This window comes from Lathyrus oleraceus, chromosome 2, assembly GCF_024323335.1.
Source record: "Lathyrus oleraceus cultivar Zhongwan6 chromosome 2, CAAS_Psat_ZW6_1.0, whole genome shotgun sequence".
Classification (NCBI taxonomy): domain Eukaryota; kingdom Viridiplantae; phylum Streptophyta; class Magnoliopsida; order Fabales; family Fabaceae; genus Lathyrus; species Lathyrus oleraceus.
Genome location: NC_066580.1, coordinates 407,838,766 through 407,862,489, shown reverse-complemented (window position 1 = coordinate 407,862,489; position 23,724 = coordinate 407,838,766). Strand labels below are relative to the sequence as shown.

General features: G+C 36.6%; 1 protein-coding gene across 1 annotated transcript; it reads right to left on the bottom strand.

Moving 5' to 3' along the window:
* Nucleotides 1-2,067: 2,067 nt before the first annotated feature.
* On the bottom strand, nucleotides 2,068-2,550 carry LOC127123455 (uncharacterized mitochondrial protein AtMg00820-like). Its single transcript, XM_051053674.1, has one exon. It carries the CDS (start codon nucleotides 2,548-2,550, stop codon nucleotides 2,068-2,070), a length of 483 nt encoding a protein of 160 aa, XP_050909631.1.
* Nucleotides 2,551-23,724: the final 21,174 nt, after the last annotated feature.

Below are 23,724 nucleotides of genomic sequence, written 5' to 3'. Positions count from 1 at the left end.
CCCCTGAATATGACAATTATTATTTATGCTTAAATTCTAAAGATTTATTTATTGTGCTTTAATGTTTAAATTTAATTAACCTAGATAGAACTTAGGGGGAGCTTAAGAACTTCACCCTTTGGACTATTAAACTCATAGGGAGCTTATAAACTTCAAAACCTGATGTCAAATTGTTAATTAAATTAACAACCATTGTTCTTAAATACTTGTGTTTGTCATCATAAAAAGGGAGATTGTTGGAACAAAATTGGTTTGTACCATATCCCTTAGGTTTTGATGATACAAAAGTATTTAAAGAACAATTGGATATACTAATATTTGTTCAAGTGTGCAAGACCATAAACTAAAATTTCATAAATAATCAAAGTATTGGTTCTAATCATGAACATCTAAAGAGAATCTTAAAGATCAGAATGTGAAGGATCAGAAGTCTACTTTTAAAGACCAGACTCTAAAAAAGTCAACTTATGAAGATCAGAATCTGAAGAAGTCAACATTTGGAGATCAGACTCTGAACACCAGACTTTGGAGAAGTCTGCTTCTGAAGATCAAAATCTAAAGCAAATCAAAGCGCAAATACCAAGGTGAATCTGATGGGTCATTGTTAGACTCTGAGTCCATTTTGTCTTCTTTTGACCATGTGAAGACCTAAGTTTTTTCTTAAGACTATTGGAAAAAAATAGGTAAAAGTTGTTATATTTTATTCTCCAGCCTTAGGCTGGTTTATATAGTGAAGATACAACTATTACAATTTATTTCATCCTTAATGGAGAATAAAGAAATATAAAGGTAGTATTAAAGGCAATAATAAAACCGAAAAATAATATATTTTCCAACCCCCCCCTCAAGTTGGTGCATAGATATCTATCATATCCAACTTGTGTATCAAATACTCAAAAGTAGGTCTTTCCAAACTTTTGGTCTGGATATCCGCAGTTTGTTGACTTGAAGTCACGAAGGGTAGACATATGATTCCCGCATCTAACTTCTCCTTTATAAAGTGTCGATCAATCTCGATATGCTTGGTTCTATCATGTTGAATTGGATTATGAGCCATGCTAATGGAAGCTTTACTATTAGAGTATAATTTCAATGGAAACTCAATTTTCATCTTAAGTTCTTCTAAGACTCTAAGGATCCATAATCCTTCAAAAATACCTTGAGACATAGGTCTAAACTCGGCCTCTGCACTACTCCTTGATACAACTCCTTATTTCTTGCTCCTTCATGCCATAAGATTACCCCAAACATAGGTACAATATCTAGAGGTTGATCTTCTATCTGTGACTGAACCTGCCCAATCAGCATCAGTGAAGATAGACACATTTCTTTCACTAGTCTTCTTAAAAAATAATCCTTTTCAAGGATTTCCCTTAAAATATCTCAGTATCCTATAGACTGCCTCAAGATGTTCCTCAAAAGGAGAATGCATAAACTGACTCACTATACTAACTGAGAAAGCAATATCAGGTCAGGTGTGTGACAAATAAATTAGTTTCCTAACCAATCTCTGATATCTCCCAGTATCAACAGAAACATTACCTTCTCCCCAAAGTTTAGCATTAGGATTCATAGGGGTATTTGCAGGACAACATCCACTCATTCCTGTTTCTTTCAACAAGTCTAGAATGTATTATGTTGTGAAACCATAATACCTTTTTTTGACCGAGCAACCTCCATACCTAGAAAATATCTCATGATTCCCAGGTCCTTGATTTCAAAGTCTATTTCCAATTTCTCTTTTAGTCTTTCCATTTCCACTGTAACGTCTCCAGTAAGGACAATATCATCAACATAAACAATCAAGACAACAACTTTTCCATCATGGGAGAACTTTATAAACAAGGTGTGGTAAGCCTGTCCTTGGATGTACCCTTGTTTCTTCATGGACTGAGTGAATTTTTCAAACCAAGCTCTAGGGGATTGCTTTAATCCATACAAAGACTTATTTAGTTTACACACATTTGATCCAAATTTGTTTTCAAATCCAAGAGTAATGTACATATATACTTCTTCTTTTAGATCACCATTAAGAAAGGCATTCTTAACATCTAACCGATGCAAAGGCTAATCCATGTTAGCAGCAAGAGACAAAATAATTCTGACATTGTTCAATTTTGCAACAAGAGCAAATGTCTCTGAGTAATCTATACCATAGGTATGAGTAAAGCCTTTAGCCACCAAGCGAGTCTTGTACCTTTTAATTGACCTATCTGAATTATACTTCACAGTAAACACCCATTTGCATCCAACTGTCTTCTTGCCATCTGGTAGTGACGTAACACTCCAAGTTTTGTTATTTTCAAGAGCTTTCATATCCTTAAGTACAACTTCCCTCCACTTTGGAATTTGTAGAGCAACCTGTACACTTTTTGGAATTTCTACAATAGACAATTTTGAAGTGAAGGCACACATAGATGAAGACAAAATTTCATATGATATAAAATTGGACATGGAATGTTTAGTGTAAGATCTGACACGTTTTCTAATGGCAATATGATCATTTATATCAGGATACAAAATACGACTCTCATAAATAGAGATAGACATACCTTTTCTTTTGTTAGGAAGTTGATCATTCCCCCACTCAGATTCCTGGCGGTGTTGAGATGTTGACTGATCCTTTCCTTTATGGTGCTTTTTCACAAAAACCTTTCCTTTCCAAGTCCTGTTTACTAATTCAATTTTTTTTGTTGAAGTGACTCACTATTTTGTGGCATTTCAATTAGATCATCATTATCATCATTTTCAGGATTCTCATTGTTTTCTACAAGAGAAAATGTAGGCTCAAATTCACAAGGACCCTTACTCATAACAGGAGTAGGATCAGATAAAGAGTCATGGCATTTTCTGTTGGTGCAGGTGTAAAAATCTCATAATTTTGTGATACTGGAAAAGATAAGTTATTTAAAAAACTCATGTCCTCAATTTGAAACGAGTCTTCGTTTATCTCCCCCCTTAAAGACAAGCATCATAAAAAAAGGTTTATTTTCAAAGAATGTAACATATATAGTGACAAACATTTTCTTATTTATTGGATCAAAACATTTATATCCTTTTAGGGTTGGGGAGTATCCAACAAACACACATTTTATAGCATGTGGCTCAAGTTTTCCAACATTTTTATGTTCATGAACAAAGGTTGTGCAACCAAAGACTCTTAAAGTTAAATTAGTTAAAACACGAGTACTAGTGTAAGACCCTAATTTTGACCCTAAGATCCCTCATGGCATCATATCATTGCTCATTGCATTGCCTCAAGGATCATAGCATGTGTGGATCCTTAACCCTAGGGTTGGGACTTGTGTGAGTTGGTTTGAGACCACCAAGCATGCTTGAATTGTATATTATTGCTTTTGTTATTTGTTTACTCACCAAAAGCACAAAAATATGTTACTAACCTCTCTTGTTTTTGAAGCTCAAGTAATCATGTGATCCCATGCTCCTAGGGGGCTCTTATGCTCAATGAAGTGGCTAGATGAAGATGAAAGAAAGAATGACAATGGTCCACAAAGTTCCTAATCATCATATATGTATCCCAAGCATATCAATTTTCCAATTTGATCAAGATAACCCAAAAGGCTTGAAGATTGTTTCCCAAGGAAACCCTAATTCAACTGTGCATTGACTGTGCCTTGCTCATGAAGCAACCTCAACCTATGATCAAATTTAATCAAGGGAAGTTATTTAATTCTTTATTTTATGCATATATTAGCTTATGTGAGTATTCTCAATCATTCATTCATCAAGATTTGAAGTTTGGCCTTGAGAAGTTCACCAGTCAAGTCATCTGACCAATTTGAGATCCACTGAGACCTAACTTTTGATGTGTTTATCAAATGAAGATGACCCCAAGAGAAAACATGTTCTTAAGAACCATATGAACAACTTTAATTTTCATTAAAAATTCATTTGAAACTTTTAAGGTCGTCATCCATTTAAAAACATTATAGGTCATTTTGACTGAAACCCTAATTTTGGGTCAACTTCCCAAAGACCTAACTTCTACATTTTTATGATTTTTGAGATTATACCAATTGAATTGGAAAGCTTAAGATGTATACTTCAAATGTTATGTTGGACAAAATTTAATAATCCTAAAATAAACACATGTGATAATACAAAACATTATAGGTCACTTTGGACCAAAACCATTGAATTTGAAAAGTGTCCAACTTCAAATGCCCATAACTTTCTCATTAAAAATCCAAATGATGAAAAATTTGAGTCTACATTGATCATATTGAAAATATATACAACTTTTATTTTGAAGGTTTTTCCATTTTAGGCTTTTATAGTTGAAACAGAAGGGCTTGAAGTTGATCATTTTTGGCAAACTTTCCAAAGACATGTTTTGTACCTCAAGCTTCAAGGCCAGTTTTCATAAATTTCCAAAGTCCAAATGGATTTTTGCCCAACATATATTTTGTTCCTTATGTCAAGACCTTTCCAACCATTATTCACATGACCATGTTTGGATTTTCTATATGGGATTTTCAAAGAGATGAATGTGTAGGTCCAAATATGCAATTCACTTTGTATCTTCATGCACAAGCAAGTACCATGCCAACTGCATGTCCATTTCAACTTCAAATGATATCAGCTTGCATTTCCACTCATGTTTGGGCCTCACATGCGCCTGTACAGGCCCATGCATGGAGGACCCAAAGCTTCATGCACACGAGTTTTACCTTGCCTTGGCATCAAGCTCAACTATAAATAGAAGCCTGGGCTCATTCAAATATCAAATCTATGATGATCTGAAGCTCTGCTGAAATCAAAACCCAACCATACTCAAAGGAATTCTGATTTTTATTTCTCAATTTCAAACTTAAATTTCAACACAATCAGTTGATCTTCAAGTTTCAATTCCTAAGCCTTGCATCCTTAACATCTCCTGATCAAATTGGAAGCAAGAGTTTGAGTAGATCGTGCTGCACAAAGCTGCTCTTCAAAGGTATATCATCAAACTGTTTTGACCTGAATCTCATCATACAATGTGAATTACTTGGGTTCAAACTGTTTTCTGAAGTCCTCGAGCAAGAGGTAGGCCAATGGTGGTCTTGGCTTCATGTTTTGAAGCATTTCAGTTTGCACACCTTGAATTTCAAGCTCAAATTTCTCACTTGATAGAAATCTTGAGGACAATCCAAGGTTACAGGGGTGATGTACATCACCCTAGCTTCATTTTGGTACCTGGCTCGTGTATTTCGGTTAAGATTCAAAAACCTGCAACTGGTGGCCGGAGTTGGTTGGTCCACCGGAGAAGATGGTGGTTTCCACCACCATCCCCACGTGGATGCATCATGGCCTTCAGATCTCTCTCCAACGTTTTAATCTCACCCATGCATTTTGTTTACTTGTTTTAAATACATGTGTGATGCGTTTGACTTGAGACTATGGTAGGAACGCGCTTCTGGACCGCCTGATGAGTCCACGTCATTTAATGAACTAGATCCAACGCTCCTGTTTTTTTTTTGGCATTTTCTATTTTCTCTTTTACTTTCTTTTAATTCCTTTTATTTCAAAAATTCATAACTATTTTATTTGAAGTCATAAAAATATGAGACCAATGGCAAAAATTTTCTTGAAAAATCTAGTTTCATAATCTGATTTTTAATTATTTTTGTGACTTCATTTAGTATTTTTTTTTGTGAATTATTGTGTTTTTAATAGTTTTTAATTCATTTTAAATACTTTTTGATATCCAAAAATTCCAAAAATATTTTCTTAACACATATGGATCATGATAAGTCTATGAAAAATATTCTCATCAATTTCTTGATTGTTTTGAGATTTAAGAGGCTTAACCTTCTTTGATCCAAATCAAACTCAACTTGATCAAAGATCAAGTGAGTTGCTTTGTGTCCAAGATAGGTTGCTTCTTGGTCAAGTAAAAAACCTAAAATCCATACAAGACCTTTCTTCTTTTCTTTTGGCATGGCAAGTTGTAGGAGCTTGGCTTACTAGTCATGATCTCTAACTTGTGTTTATTTACCTATAGTTTTATTGACCGACCTTAGATAGGTGTGACTACTACATTAGTCCACTTACGATTGCTTAACATAGCGCTAAATTGTCTTATGACACACTAACATTAACCATTAACTACTAACTTTAATTCAAGCATTTAATTTCTTGGAATTTACTTTAATGTAATTTATTTCTTGCTCATTTATTCATATTGCTTTTTACTTTGCTCACTTGAGCTCATATTTTATGTTTATGCCATTTTCCTTTTGCTCATTTGAGCTCATTATTGTATATAAATATATTGTTGCTTTGTGTTTGTTTTGTCTTTGTTTGTGTGAACCCAATTCAAAAAGGAGAAAGGACTTAGAATTAGGATCTTACCTATGCTTAAAGGAGTTCAAGAGCAACTAGGCCTCATGCCTTTAGAATGCTAAACTTGTTGAAGAGCAACTAGACCTCTTGCCTTTATAATTCTAAATCTTAAAGTTGACTTCAAAGGACTCCTAATTTAAACTCATTCTTTGTTCATTCCTCTTATTGTGTTGTGAACTTTGTGATGTTTGCTCTTGTGTGATAGGTATTCCATCTTGAGATAGTAAGAAGGACCATTGTCATGAATAACCAAGTTAAGAGAGACAAGCCAAATGGAGATCCTAGGAGCTTGAATATAATATTTGTTTGATTGCTTGAGTGATTGCTAAGTCCAAAGGAAAGGAGCATCTTGAATCATCTTTATGATCTCAAGAAAAGGAACTCCAAGGGTTTTATCTCTTCTCTTATGTTTGCATGTTTAGGACTAGCCCTTCTCTTCTTCTCCTCACTCTAACCCAAGCCAAACTCATTTATGTGCAAACTTTGACTTTGTTTCAAATTAGAAACCTAGGCCTTATGCCTTTGATTTTTCAAACTCTTTTCATTAATACTTATTTTGAATGAACCTTAAGTCAACTTTGACCTCATTTTGTGAATACTTCTAACTTGTAAATACAACTCACTTCAAGTTGTTTTTGTGGTTCCAATGACCACCTTTGTTAAAACTTTTGTGCATAAACATTAGCCATATGTTTGAGTTATCATAGTGGTTGATGTAAACCTCACCTTATCCTTAGTGATTGGACTATAAGTCTTCCATACTTATTATAGGGTGGATCCTTCACTAGTATGTTGAAGCTCTCCTCACATGGTGGATTGTTAGTTTAGGTTGAGTTTTCTCCCTTTGATAACAAAAGACCTTAAGGCTTTTGGTCAAATCAATTCACCAATCTTTTGAGATTTTTACCCCGAACTACAAGGTTTTGATTCTACCTTTTTTGATGGTACGTAGGCAATGTGTTTATCCATTCAAACAACAAATTGTAAATATAATATTGTCGTACCTCATAAAAATGAGAACACGACCTAGCGAAGCGTGATCACACACTCACAATGATGGACTGAACAGAGTCGCCACCGAACTTTATTTATTCCTAAAAAGGAAAGGGGAAATATCGATAAAACCCAAGAAAGAACGACAATGATTATGGTCGTCGCAACCAAATCAGGGTTCGGGAGTCGATTACGCAAGGGGAAGGTATTAGCACCCCTCACGTCCGTTGTACTCAACGGGAAGCATAAGGTTAGTTGTGCGCGTTAATGTTAGTTTGAAATGTTAGGCTTTTCAGTTTATTAGGTGGGAAAGAAAGAATAAAAGAGAGGAAAGTGTTTTTGGATTTTTGACGAAGGACTAAACCTAAGTTTTTTATTAGTGGGCCTGACAAGATTTACAAATCCTGCTCCTACGTATCTCAATAGAGAAGTCAAGGCTTACGTAGTTCTGGGTAGAAAATGTTTGTTTGTTGGTCGATTTTAGCGAAAGCTATATTGTATTAATCGATGAAAACATTGTTTTACCCAAAACAGATGAGGAGAGGACGTATACCACACATCGAATGGATTTACAAATCAACATTCAGAAAAACGTCAATTATCTCAACTCAACAATTGTGGCCGAAGCATTGCTTTATATTGTCTTAAGACAATATGTCTTTCGTTTATGAAAAGGTTTTTCTGATCAATCACACGACGGAAAAAAAGAGTTTGATTGGTTGGATGTATTTTTGAGTAATGGCAAGAACTTGGATGAGCGAGATATCCATCTTGAATCCTAGTCTCAGGAGTGCGTGGTATCCACCATGTTCCATTTCCATCTTTATTGGCAAAAGTGTTTAATAAAGATTAAGTGTTTTGAAATTGATTGAGAAAGGGTTTGAAGAAACCATATTGACAATGACAGCGAGAGTTAAGATAGGCAAGGCATCCACCTCAAATCTTAATCTCAGGAGTGCATGGTATCCATCATGTTCCATTTCCATCTTTATTGAAAAGGGTTAAGATAGGAATTAAGTATTCTGGAGTTTGAAAGACGGGTACTTGTGATTTGCAAGCTCTTACAGCTTGGGTCTAATACTCGGGACTACGTCTGGATATTCCACCCAGGTAGTCTGTTTCTTCCAACTTATTGAGAAAAGAAGTTTCAATATTTACAAGTATTTTGAAGAGAAGACAAATACATAGGGCTTACAAGCTCTTACAACTTGGGCCTAATATTCGGGATTACGACTGGATATTCCATCCAGGTAATCTTTTTCTTCCAAATTTGCTTAAGGAAATGGTTTGAATATTTACAAGTGTTTTGGAGAGAAGATGAATACATAGGGCTTACAAGCTCTTACAACTTGGGCCCAATATTCGGGATTACGACTGGATATTCCATCCAGGGTAATATTTTTCTTCAGATTTTATTAAGAAAATAGTTTGAAGTTAAATGGAGTATTAAACAACGCATGGGAAGTATGGACATGTTAAACAATCAAGCAATAGTAAGCATGGATGAAAGAAACAAGTATAACAAATAACAGATGAACCAGACAGATCAAAAGATGCACCAAAAGGGTCCACTGAAATGATTGAATCAAGAAATGAGGTAAGGATCAAATAAAATCAAGATAAAAGGCCTCTAATACATGGCCTATGAGATGAACAAGGGAGGATCAAAAAATCTCTTCAATTGCCATAAGCAATCCCTAAGTCAAACATCGATCATAAAGAAGTCAACTGAAAAATCGAGCCAAATTAATAAATATCAAATAAATATCAAATTAATCAAGAAAATTATGAAAAATTAAACTAAGTAAGGTGGGGTCGGGACATCATCATCCCCCAAAAAGATTTTAAAAATAATGAAAATTGGTTATTGAATTAATTGGAATAAAACAAAGGTCAAACCGAAAGTCAACCAACCAAACTAGGTTAAAGATAAATCAAGAATTAATTGAAAATGGGAAATAAAATCCCAAGAAAAGGTCAGGTTGACCATGGGACAGTGGTCAACCTTCATCCCAAAAATCAAAAGCTAAAAATAATTCTAAGTCATGAAAATAAAATCAAGAGTTAAATGTGTGTTAAAATGGACCATTTAGAATTAATAATTGAAATAAAATATTAATATTAAATAAATACGAAAATAAAAATTAAATAAAATTAAATAAGGCATTAAAAAATGTGGAAAATATTTTTGGGTATTTTTATGAATAAAGAAAATATTTTAAATCAATTAAAATCAAAACATAAAATAAATGTGAATTAAAAATGAGAAAATGAAAAGAGGTGGATTAGTGCTGATGGGCCAGAAACGCAGGGGTGTGGAAAGCAGATCACGCAGGCCCATTGTCCAAAACACAAATAAGTCAGGCGTGACAAGGTGAAATAACATTTTATTAAAATAAATCATGTAAACCTCATCTCAATTGGTCACACTGAACTTAAGTCACTACAGGACAAAACAACACGAATGGCCAGGATTAGAACGGCAGCGCTACATCCAGCGGTCCTCAAGACGACACGTGGTCGTCTTCCTCATGGGACCAAAAAACCCTAACGTCATGCAATGCAAAACGCAGGAAAATCAGTGAGTTTTTTCAAACTTCCTCTCAAGAATACGACCACCATAGGGCATCAAATGACACGAAATAAAGCCCAGATATCAAGTATGAAATGTGTAGATTAACATGGCAACTTTGTTTGAGTGAAATGATGGCTTAAACATGGAGAAATATTGTCAACAAGATGTCCACATGGCCACGGATATGAGCAACAAACAACAACACAAACTCAAACAACATGAACAATGTCTCATACTGAGGACTTCAGAAGCAAGCATAGAATGACTAGCATGGTAATGATGATGAGCATGGTAAACAACATGATGATAAGCATAGTAAGCAAGCATAAGGATGAGCAAAACAATAGCCATGGAGTAAGATGATTACCTAGTGGAAGCTTGGTCCACTGCCTCTTGATTGTGGAGAAAATGGAAGGAAACCGTGCTGCTCTCTTGGTGCTTCAAAAGTTTCAACTCCAGAGCTTGAAGAGGAAAATGGAATCTGATCTTAATGGCCTCCTTCCTTGCTTGCTCGAAAATCAGCTGTCTCCTCTTTAGGTTTAGGGTTTATGTGCTTAAATATGTGGGTCTAACATTCTTAATGGGCTCAAAAGTGACTTGTTTTGGTTTATGAACAAAATGTGCATTTGGTGAGGTGGTGTTAGAAAGTTACTTATTTGGCAAAACTTAAGTGAGTGGAAATAATGTTCATGGCTAAATGAGGAAAAGAAGAACATGGGCTGGTTGGTTTTGCTGCATGGCTTGGTCGGTTTGGTTAGCAAGGAAACATTCCAAGGTGATGACTTTGTGGCTTCATAACTTGATGAGAACATGACCAATTGGTAAGACAATGCAAACAGTAGAAAGATCTCATGGAGCTTAGCATGATTCATGTTGAGCATAAGTGGAAATGATGAATGGAAGAAGGTGAAAAATGGCCCTCAAGATCATGTTGCACCATGCAAAACTGGTTGGGCAAGCTAGGCATAAAATCTGCCTAGAAATTCAAGTCATGGTGCCCACTTTAAGTGAATGTATCTCTCAAACCATGGATACAAATGAGATGATTCTAAAGGGAGGTGAAAGAGGACATGGCAAGATATAATTGTTATGAAGGAAATATTTTCAATTGGTGCCTTGAAGTGCAAGAAAACTGGCCAGAAATTTTTGAAAAACTTAAAGATTTTTGGACTTGGAGATTGTTCTAAGTGTCCTAAAAATATGCCTTATTTTGACCAAGCATAACTTTCTCAATTTTGATCCAAATAGAGCAAACTTTATATCTCTAGAGAGCTTGGAACAAGAGGAACAACTTTCATGTTGGAGGAAGTTTCAAATGGAACTTTTATCGTGATGGAAAATTGGCTTAAAGTGAGTGTAACAATCATAAAAACTTGCCCTAAATGGAAAGTCAACCATTTCCAAATTAAGTAACTTTTCCAATTCCTGATTAAATGATGAATCCATGATCCAACCTTGATCAAATTTCACATGTAGGCTCCCCTAGGCATGAATTTTGAGATTCCACTCTCAAAAAGTCAGGAGTTAACTTTTCTGGCCCCACAGTTGACTTTTCCCAAACTATCTGATTCCCGATTCCAGTGATCAATTGAAGCACTTCTGGCTCAAATAAAAAGCTGATTTTTTGTATGTAGACCCTTGTGGACATATGGAAGGCCATGGAAAAGAGTTTCACCCAAAGAATCATAAGTAAACTGATTTTATACCAAACCCTAATTTTAGGGCAAAATTGACCGGGAACTGATTGCACTGCTTGTCAATGGATCTTTCTGAGATAATTGTGAGTCTTCCTAGGCCAAGATGCCTCTCTAATCATGACATGGATGATCTCCTCTACTTCCAACCAAACATTTCCTGTTGCAAGTAGCCATGAAACTCTAATTTCCTTATTAAATCCAGATGAACACTCTGATAGCTCTGAATCCTTCACTGATGGACTGAGGACCATAATAGGATACCTGGAACCCCCTGAGACCCTTGAGACTTGTATACTTAGAGAATGAAGTCCAATTCTCAATCTTGTTTTGTGTGGGCTTCTTCTGTTAAGGAGTGATCAATCCAAACCTGATTTCCAAGTCACTAATGCAGTATGCAATGAGTATGACCTAGTATGATGCCAATGAAGTGTAAAACATAATCCCATGCTTCTAGGAAAAAAAATGAAGGGTAAATTTTTCAGGGCCAAAATCAGGGTATGACAGTTGCCCCTATTTAAACATCCTTCACCAGAGAAAAATGAAACAATACTTTTCATCGGATCGCAGTGGGGGATGGTTAAATACCACGGAGACCCCGATTTTGAACCTGAAAAATGAAAATGCTATGATATGATATGCATGGATGCAAGATTCTCTTTTTTTTGTAATTTTTATCTTCTAGGGATATGGTGAACCCTTAACAGGAGATGCTACTAGACAAACCAATCTGTGGAGAATGCTGATGGTCCACAGGGAGACAGACAAATGGAAAAAACCAACTCGCTGGGGAAAACAATCTTGTTGGAGAATCAGACACACACTAGAGAGTACTCAAAGTGAAATTCGATGAACGACACTTAGAATACAAGAGATTTCAGCAGTAAGTTCACACATGACTTACTAAACCCGAATAAGAAAAATTTCTACAACAGGTTCATACATGACCTGATAACACTGAAACAATCATAGAGAAAGATTCTTCAAAATAGGTTCATACATGACCTGGTAATACTGGCATAAAGGCTCAACAGCAGACTCATACATGACCTGACAATGCTGGGGAATATCAAGAAGTTCTGACAGTAGGTTCAGACATGACCTAACAAACTCAGAAAAATTCAAAAAGAGTGTATCAACAAGTTCATACGTGACCTGACAACACTGAAATAATCAAAGAAAAAGATTCTTCAAAACAGGTTCAGACATGACTTGGTAATACTGGAATAAAAGCTCAACAACAACGGGTTCATACCTGACCTAACAATGCTGGAACATTCAAAGAATTTTTCAACAACAGGTTCATACATGACCTAACAAAACAGGAACATTCAAAGAATTTTCAATAACAGGTTCATACATGACCTGACAACACTTGACTATTCAAAGAGTGCTCAATTAACAGGTTCATACATGACCTGACATCACTTGGGAAAAATCAAAAGGAGTTTTATCAATAGGTTCATACATGACCTGAGAATATTGGAAAACATACAAAGCAAGTTTCATCAATAGGTTCATACATGACCTGACACTTTAGAATTCATCTGATAGTTCTGGAGATTTCTCACAAAAAATTTATCCAATCACGGTTTTTTGAGATTCCCAACAGGGAAATCATGCAAAACAAAGATAAGCGGGAGTATTCTTATAAGTAGATCATCCACGCAAAAGGCTACAATGATTCTTTACAAAGAAATCAAACAAAACCAACATCATTGGAGTTTTCTAACACGAAAAACCTCCAAGCTTCTGGGAATCCCTCAAGATGATGAGTCATACATGACTTTCACGGAACCATCAGGAAATACAGGGTAATCAAACTCTGTACGTGCCAACAACAATTGGACTTTTAACCGTAAGTAATGGATTACAACCAACTTTTAACGGATTTTGCCAACAACAATTGGACTTTGACCATAAGCAATGGATTACAACCAAACTTTTAACAGGTAGGTGCCAACAACAATTGGACTTTGACTGTAAGCAAAGGATTACAACCAACTTTTAACAGGTAGGTGCCAACAACAATTGGACTTGACCAAAGGAAATAGTAAAACATTCATTATCACACTAGAGTTTCCTAGCAACAACTGGACTTGAAATAAATCCCAAGGACTATGGGATTTTTTTCAAAAAGAGATACTAGTAACCACTGGATTTTTGATGATAATGCCAATAATGACTGAATTTTGGAGATGCCAATGACGATTTGAACTTTTGAAACGATATTAGTGACAACTGGTCTTCGGGTCAAGAGATAACAATCAACAACGGGACCGAAGGGGCCACACACATGAGTACAAAGTACATTTTGAACCATGCATGATTTAATTTGTTTTTATGCATGATATATGAATGATCATGATATGCAATGCTGACAATAGGCAGACCGGGAGTTTGTAGGGACTGTTTATAGAGATTCTGATTCCTTAACACTAATAACTCAAACCCGTACAAGTAATAGGCGTATTCAGAGGGGAATCTATCAAGATTGACAGTTATAAATAACCAAAAGTCCACCCTTCCAGAGGATTAATAAGTTGTGTTCCATGGAGATTTTTGTTGGTGATCCAGGAGTATTTATGCAATCTTGAGACTTTCGGAAAAACAAATGATTTTCTCTTGATTTTCACATATATCAAAGTAATTTTGCTCCTTTCACTAAATTTCAAATTCTTTTCAAGTTTCAAAATTTCATTATTAACAAATAAATGACACTTTGCATAACAAAGGAAAATATAGAAGAACACAATTAACAATGATTGATAGGCAAAACTTGTATTTTATTCAAGGATGGTAGCACACAAATGGCGTAGCTCCATGGAATGTTACAATTTTGGAAAATGGCAATAAGGAAAGGTTTACGTTGAATTCAGTGACCACTAATATCCCTAATAGATATGATTCCCCAAAACCTTGCTTCTAAGGGGAGTAACTGGATTGATCTTCCACCTCGGATTCTTCTGTGTCAATCAGTAACAACTGATGCAGTTTATGCTTTTTGCCCCTAACTTTTGCCTGGATCGCCCTTTCGGGTTTTCAATCCACCGGGACGCTCTTTTTTTGCCTAAATTTCCCTTTCAGGTTTTCAACTTAGCGAGCTATCATTTTTTGTTCATCCCTAACTTCTGCCTGGATCACCCCTTCGGGTTTTTGATCCACCGGGATACCTTTTTTTGTGTGTGCCTAAATCACCCTTTCAGGTTTTCGACTTAGCGGGTTTTTATTAGGCATAGTATTTTTTAACTGCATCAAAGTTCACGGGGTGTGAGAGCTCTTCATCATCCATAGTTGTGAGAATCAAGGCACCTCCGGAGAAGGCTTTCTTCACAACATATGGGCCTTCATAATTGGGAGTCCACTTCCCACGTGAGTCCTTGTGTATTGGCAAGATCTTCTTGAGCACGAGGTCTCCTTCTCTGAATTCCCGAACACGTACTTTCTTGTCAAAAGCCCTCTTAAGCCGTTTCTGGTATAACTGTCCGTGGCACAAAGAAGTCATTCGCTTCTCATCTATGAGGTTTAACTGATCAAATCTACTTTGAATCCATTCAGCCACTTCTAGCTTGGTCTCCATCAAGATTCTCATTGAAGGTATCGCCACTTCAATTGGGAGAACCGCTTCCATCCCATATACCAAAGAGAATGGGGTTGCCCCTGTTGAAGTGCGGACGGAAGTCCGATATCCATGCAGTGCAAAGGGTATCATTTCGTGCCAATCCTTATAGGTTTTCACCATTTTCTGTAGGATCTTCTTGATGTTTTTATTAGCGGCTTCAACAACACCATTCATCTTTGGACGATATGGTGAAGAGTTATGGTTCTCAATCTTGAAGCTTTCGCATAGTTCTTTCATGGTCTTATTGTTCAGATTCGCCCCATTATCTGTGATGACCCGACTTGGAACTCCATAACGGCAAATGATCTCTTTCTTGAGGAACCGTGCAACCACTTGTTTTGTCACATTAGCATAAGAGGCAGCTTCTACCCATTTGGTAAAGTAATCAATGGCAACCAGGATGAAGCGGTGACCATTGGAAGCTTTAGGCTCGATGGCGCCAATCATGTCGATGCCCCACATTGAGAAAGGCCAAGGTGACGTCAAAACATTTAGTAGGGTCGAAGGCATGTGTACCTTGTCGGCATAGATTTGGCATTTATGACATTTTCTAGCATAATTGAAGCATTCGAATTCCATGGTCAACCAGTAATAACCAGATCTCAAAATCTTCTTGGCCATGGCATGCCCATTGGTATGAGTTCCAAAGGATCCTTCATGAATCTCTTTGATCAACAAGTCCGCTTCATGTCCATCCACGCACCTGAGCAGAATCATGTCGTGGTGTCTCTTGTATAACACACCATTGCTTGAGAAGAATTTGGATGCTAACTTCCTCAATGTTTTCTTGTCAAGGGTTGTTGCATCTGTTGGATATTCTTGGTTTTGCAAAAAGCATCTGATGTTGTGAAACCAAGGTTTACCATTGGCTTCCTCTTCAATCAACTGAAAGTAGGCAGGCTCAACCTTCCGCTCTATCTGAATGAGAGGCGCTTCATTATGGAATCTAACTTGGTACATTGAAGCCAACATAGCCAAAGCATCAACTATTTGATTCTTAGTCCTCGGGATATGACGGAAAGTGATTTCGTCAAAGTATTTTATTAGCTCCATGACATAGGCACGATATGGGATCAACTTGGTATCACGGGTTTCTCATTCTCCCTTGACTTAGTATATCACCAAGGCTGAGTCTCCACATACTTCTAGGATTTTGATTCGGAGGTCAATTGCTGCTTCAATGCCTAGGATGCATGCCTCATATTCTGCTATATTGTTTGTGCAATCAAAACACAACCTTGCTGTGAAAGGAGTGTATCCACCATTCAGGTTCAATAGGACAACTCCTACGCCATGCCCCATGTAATTGGAGGAACCATCGAACATGAGCTTCCACCGAGATCCGGGTTCAGGTCCTTCATCAGGTCCTGGGATTTCACAATATTTTACTACCATAATGTCTTCATCCGGGAAGTCAAATTTCAACGGCTGGTAGTCTTCAACGGGTTGGTTTTCCAGGTAATCAGATAACACACTTCCTTTAATGGATTTTTGAGATACATATTGGATGTCATACTCAGATAGTAACATCTGCCAACGGGCGAGTCTTCCAGTTAAAGCAGGCTTTTCAAAGATATATTTTATTGGATCCATTTTTGAGATCAGCAAAGTAGTGTGATAAATCATGTATTGTCTTAGACGACGAGCGGCCCATGCTAAAGCACAACAAGTTTTCTCCAAGAGTGAATACGGAGTTTCACAATCGGTAAACTTCTTGCTCAGATAGTAGATGGCATGTTCTTTTCGGCTGGTTTCATCATGTTGTCCTAGCACACATCCCATTGACTTTTCCAGCACAATTAAGTACATAAAGAGTGGTTTCCCCTGAACAGGTGGAATTAGAATAGGGGGCTCTTGCAGGTATTGTCTGATCTTCTCAAAAGCCCTTTGGCAGTCGGAGTTCCATTCAACTGCTTGATCTTTTCTAAGTAACTTGAATATAGGTTCACACGTAGCAGTCATATGAGATATAAACCTAGAGATATAGTTCAAACGTCCCAAGAATCCTCTAACTTCTTTCTCTGTACGTGGACCAGGTGTAAGACCCCAATTTTTTCCCTAAGATCCCTCATGGCATCATAACATTGCATTTACACTTGCCTCAAGGATCATAGCATCTTGACCCCTTAACCTTTGGGTGGGAACTTTTGTGAGTTGGTTTGAGATCACAAAGCATGCTTGAATTGTATATTATTGCTTTTCTCATTTTATTTACTAACCAAAAGCACAAAAATATGTCACTAACATCTCTTGTTTGTAGCTTGAGCAGTCACAAGATCCAAGGCTTCTAGGAGATCCAATGTGCATTGATATGGCCAAGAGAAGATGAAAGCAAGCATGGTAATGGTTCCAAAAGATCTCATCCATCAAATATGCCTCCCTAGCATCTCAATTCATCGTTTTGATCAAAGCAAGTCAAAGGGTTTGAGGTTTGTCCCCCAAAGAAACCCTAATTCATCTGTGCACCACAATGCCTTGCTCTTGAAGCAACCTCGGCCCATGATCAAATAAAATGAAGGTAAGTTCTTTAATTCATCATTTCATGCATATTTGAACTTATTTGAGTATCCTCAATCATCAATTCATCAGGATATGAGTTGTGGACTTGAGAAGTTGATCAGTCAATTCATCTGACTATTTTGAAATGCCCTGAGACCTAACGTTTTATGTGTTGGTCAAATGGAGATGATTCCAAAAGCAAAAAATGTTCTTAAGGACAATATGAACAACGTTCATGTTCATCAAAAATTGATTTGAAGCTTGGAAGGTCATCTCCCATTCCAATACATTATAGGTCATTTTGACTGAAACCCTAATTTTGGGTCAACTTCCCAAGGACATAACTCATTCATTTTTGATGATTTTTAGGTGGGATCAAATGCATTGGAAATCTTAAGATGTCTACTTCAAATGTTATGTTGAACAAAATTTCAAAATCTCAAAGGAAATACATGTGATAATGCAAGACATTATAGGTCCTTTTTGACCAAATGCATTAAAAGGCAAAAAAGTCCAACTTCAAGTGCCCATAACTCTTTCACCAAAAATCTAAATGATGCAAAATTTGAGTCCATTTTGATTGTCTTGAAAATATATACAACTTATATGTTGGAGGTTGTTTCATTTGAGGCTTGCATCATCAAAACAGAAGGGCTTGAACATTGGCCAAATTTAGAAACTTTGCCTTTGCATGCTTTGCACCTTGCACTTTAAACTCCAATTTCACCAATTTCCACACTTCAAATGGATTTTTGCCCAACATAAAAATTGTTCCTTACATCAAAACCTTTCCAACCATTACTCACATGATCATGTTTGGATTTGGAAAATGGTATTTTCGAAGAGGAGAAGTTTTTGGTTCAATTATGCATAACACCTCAAAATTACATGCACAAGCAATTACCATTCAGATTACACGTCCATTTCACTTTGGTATGATTTCAGATTGCATTTGGCATTGAATTTGAGCCTTTTGAGTGATCATGCAAGCCCATGCAATGAATGTTCAATTCCATGCACACGGATTGAATCACACTTGCCTTACCATTTCATCTATAAATAGAAGCCTTACTCCATTCAAATTTCATCCATGAATCAACCTGAAATGCTGCTGAACTGAAAACCTAACCTCTCACGAAAGAAGCTATTTCACTTTTCTTCAAATTTTTCAGATCTAAAATTCAACTACATCTGGTTGAATCTTTGGATCTAAAGCTTCTAGACCTTCATCCATTAGTCCATTGCACTTCTATTTTGCCAAAGGAAGCAAGGAAGCAAGCTCAAATCTCCAGAATCCAAGGTTGATCATCAACTGGTTTTCTCTTCGAAACTCATTACTCTTTGATCTATTTGCCTGGCCATTGTGTTTTCTGAAGTCCTCACTTGAGAGGCAAGCTAGTGGTAGCTTCAATTTTGTGTTTTATTGAACTGCATTTTTCATACCTGGATCTTCCATCTCAGATTTCTTACTCTATAGGAATCTTGAGTTGATTCAAGGTTACAGGGGTGATGTACATCACCCCAGTTTTATTTTGATATAAGGATCGTGCAAAATGATGAAGGTTTGAAAACCTGCAAATGTCAACGAAATCTTCATGCTCACCGGAGAAGAGGGTGGCTCCAGTGGCCGTCCATTTTCCAGAACAAGTCACAGCCGTTGGATCATGTGTCCAGATCTAATCAGGTCCATTAGATTTCATGACTTTATTTAATTCATTATACTTCTCATTGACTGAGGTTCATGGTGCGCGCGCTTGCCAATGCCATTGGATCTTCCACGTCATTTAATGAGAAACAATCCAACGCTCCTTGATTTTTGTTATTTTTCATTTTCTGATTTTATTTCTTTTATTTCCATTATTTTCAAAAATTCATATCTTCTTCATTTTAAATCCAAAAAATATGGGACCAATTGCATTTTTTCCCAAATAAATTCTAGTTTCTGATTTTGATTTTTAATATTTTTTATTTTGTCATTTGATATTTTTTGTGAATTTTCTCTTTTCTGGTTATTTTTAATTCATTTTAAATAGTTTTTGATATTAAAAAAAAACAAAAATATTTTCCTAACCTATTTGAATGATGATGGATCTATGAAAAATATTCTCATCAATTTTTTAATTGATTTGAGATTTTAGTTCAATTAGGTTATTTTTGTTCATTTTTAATTGATTAAAAATAGTTTCTGACTTTTAAAAATGCTGAAATTTTTTGTCAAACTTTGTTTGACCTTGTTGGACTTGGGATAAATCACTTGGACCTTTCAAGGTTGATTTGAAGTGATTTTGAAGTTTGACCTCTCTTTTATATTTTAATTCAAGTTTATTTTAATATTAGAAAATGCCAAAAATATTTTGCTTATTGTTTGACCTCCAATCTTCATCTCATTTCTGATTTCTCATTGTTTGACTTTGACTTTCAATGTCATTTGGTCAACACACATGGATTGGTACATGTTATTCCACTTTATGCACTTTATTCTTTCCATTTTCCTTTTCCATTATTCATCTCTTTCTTCTTCTTCTTCTTTTTCTTTTTTAATCAATGAGTTGAAGGTTGATAAGTTAGCATTGATTAGGGAGGCTTAATCTTCCTTGATTCAAATCTAATTCATCTTGATCAATTGATCAAATGAATGGCTTTGCATTAAGGATATGTTGTTTCCTAAATCATGCAAAAGGCTTAAACCAATACAAGATCATTTCTCTTCTTCTTTTTGGTATGGCAAGTTGTTGGAACTTGGTTCACTAATCAAGACTTCTAACTTGTGTTGTTGCCTACATTATTATTGATCGGCCTCAGATAGTTGTGACTTCTACATAAGTCCAATTACGGTTGCTTAACATAGCGCTAAATTTGCCTTATGGCACACTAACTACTAACACTAACCATTAACAATTAACATTTACTTTTTGCACTTTACTTTTATGCAATTTACTATTCTTTTACATATTATCCATTTGCTTTTCCCTTTGCTCACTTGAGCACATGTTTATGTTAATGCCATTTGCCTTTTGCTCACTTGAGCACATAATTGTGTATATACTTTTGTGCTTGTGTTTTGTTTTGTTTATTGTGAACCAAATGCAAAGAATTGGACAAAATGGACTTAGACTTTAGGATCTTCCCTATGCAAATTTGGAGTCAAAGAGAAACTAGGCATTGAGCCTTTAGAATGCTTAAGCTTGAAGATGAACATTGAAATAACCATATTCTAAACTCCCTCTTGTCGCAACCTGAAAAATGGAATGCGAAAAAAAACAACTGGCGAAGAAAGACAGGAGAGTCGCCACCGTGCGTTATTTATCCCAAAGGAGGGAAAGGAAACGCTCGAAGTAAACCTGGAAAAAGGAAAGGACAAGACAGGGTCTCGCAACCAAATCTTGGGTTCGGGAGTCGATTATGCGAAGGGAAGGTATTAGCACCCCTACGCATCCGTAGTACTCTACGGGATCCACTTTTGTAGTTCTTGTCTAAAGGGTGTGGGTTTACCTAATGTGTTATTTACTAAAAAAAGGGGTCAAAAGAAAATGACTCGCACGGATGTCGTATCCACTGCATACGTATCTCATCTGAATATGAGAATCAGAGTCTTCGTAGCTCGGCTACCTAGGGGTTAAGGGTTATTGTGCTCGCTAAGACATCGCGTCTTATGCCTACGTATCTCATCTGGAATGAGAATCAGAGCAAGCCGTAGTTCGGCTAACTACGGGGTTATGGATTGGGTTTTGGACGAACGACGTTATTAAGCAATCTACCGGATGCTCGACCTTTGGAGACTTACTCGCCTGTAGTAGAAGGAGTTAACGTGTTCTTAGGAGAAGAAAAATCAATGAGTTGGTAGGGTTAGGGATGCTCATGTAAAAAGGGAAATCCTAGGCGAAGGAACCTGCATAAAGTAAACACATAAAACATTGCCTCCTATCGAGGTCTTCCAGCTAAGAAAGCGGTAAAAATACGGGAAAATGTAAAAGTACCACACGGATAAAGATCCGAAGTAACAGTAATTAACGGAACAAGGAAACCCTGAGATCCTCCCAATCTAACACAATCAAAGAAAGTGAGTCAGTACAGGTAATCAGAATGAAACCTCCAGGCGGTATCCCACAAATAAAGTGGAACACCAGGCAAACCATCTCTGCAAGAGTCATATGAGCCCTCACAAAACAAAACTCAACAAACAAGTTAGAGAAACAAAATAGGGTAACCAAGAGTTGCCCCCAAATCAAAATGTAACCACATGAATCATGCCATTAAAATTCACAAAAAGCTTACAAAAAGCAACCAAGGGTAGGAGCCCTAAACCTCTTGTCAAACACATGCATCAAAAGGGTATCAAATTCACCCATAATACCTCATACATTGAGAGCATTCAAATTAAAGGCATAAAGATGATGGATATAGGGCAAACCTGATTGGAGAGATCGGTTGAAATCAAATGGCACGATTGGATTTGCAAACCAATGTTAGGGTTTGCTTGAGCTGAAAGTGTGTGAGTCAGAATGAACCTTCAGAGTTGCCTGGAGGTTGCTGCAGATTAATTCTCACTCTCTCTGTCTAGGTTTCTCTCCAGGTTTTGTCCAGGGTTTTGTTCCACGGAAACCTCAGAGTGTTTTGCTTCTCTTCCTTTTTCTGTCTGTTCTCCCTCTTTTATAACCTGATTTTCATGGCTTTGTGGGCTCAAATGAGAGAGGTCAAAGTCTGAGATTTTTTATTTTATTTATTTATTTATTTATTTATTTATTTTATTTATTTATTTTTTTTTTCTTTTCGTTTTCCGTTTTCTTTTTGTTTTCCGTTTTTTTTTGTTTTTTAATTTTTTTTTCGTTTTTTCGTTTTTTTTTCGTTTTTCGTTTTCCATTTTTTTTTGAATAACACGTGGGCATCGCCTAGCGAGCATGACAGCTCATGAACAAACCTTTGCTCCTTCAAGATTAACGTTTTGACTGACGAATAGACCCTTGTTGGAAGTAACTCAAGTCTTTCCCTTGTGTTGACTGATCATCTAAATAGAACCCACAAAGTGTCCTGGATGATGTTCAAGCTTCTTGGAGCTAATCCCGATTGATATGATGAAATGCAATGTATCTAATGTTAAATGACCTAAAAATTAATGCGTGAATAAGGAGGGAAAATTTTGGGGTGTTACAGCTGCCCCTATTCAGTCATTAGCTAACCCGAGCAGGATGAAAGCGAACAACTTATCAGACAAACAGGGTGAGCTGTGATTGAATACCAAAGACAGACCGAAAATTTGCGCTCCGAGAACACCACAAAAATGCTGAAATACACCGCGCTGTTTATTTCTCTTCCGATCCTCTGGCTGAATCTGAATTAGTCTTCTGACTTAATCTGGAGTTTCGATCCTCTGGCTGAATCTATACTCAATTTAGTCCTCTGGTTGGATGTTAATTTTGATCCTCGGGCTGGATACGGTTTCAATCTTCTGGCTAGATCTTCTTCGATCTTCTGGCTAGATCTTCTTCGATCTTCTGGCTAGATCTCCTTTGTTTCGATTCTCTGACTGAATCTATTTTCTTTGATTCTCTGGCTGAATCTACTTCGATCTTCTGGCTAGATCTGAATTGTTTCGATTCTCTGGCTGAATCTATTTCGATCTTCTGGCTAGATCTGAATTGTTTCGATTCTCTTGTTGAATATATTTTCTTTGATTCTCTGGCTGAATCTACTTCGATCTTCTGGCTAGATCTGAATTGTTTCGATTCTCTGGCTGAATCTATTTCGATCTTCTGGCTAGATCTGAATTGTTTCGATTCTCTGGCTGAATCTATTTTCTTTGATTCTCTGGCTGAATCTATCTATTTTTTGGTCTTCGGGCTAGACCTGACTTTTATCTTCTGGCTAGATCTGGATTGTTTTGATGATAAATTCCCATCATCAGGTTCTCGCATCTGGGGTATGCGCTGGTTGACCCTCTTTCAAAATCTATAGTCTTCATGTTAGATATGCAGCTTCGAGAATATCCCACTTTTGGG

Coding starts and splice junctions, on each gene's coding strand:
- LOC127123455 (XM_051053674.1), bottom strand. CDS start 2,550: ATGTCTATCTCTATTTATGAGAGTCGTATTTTGTATCCTGATATAAAT.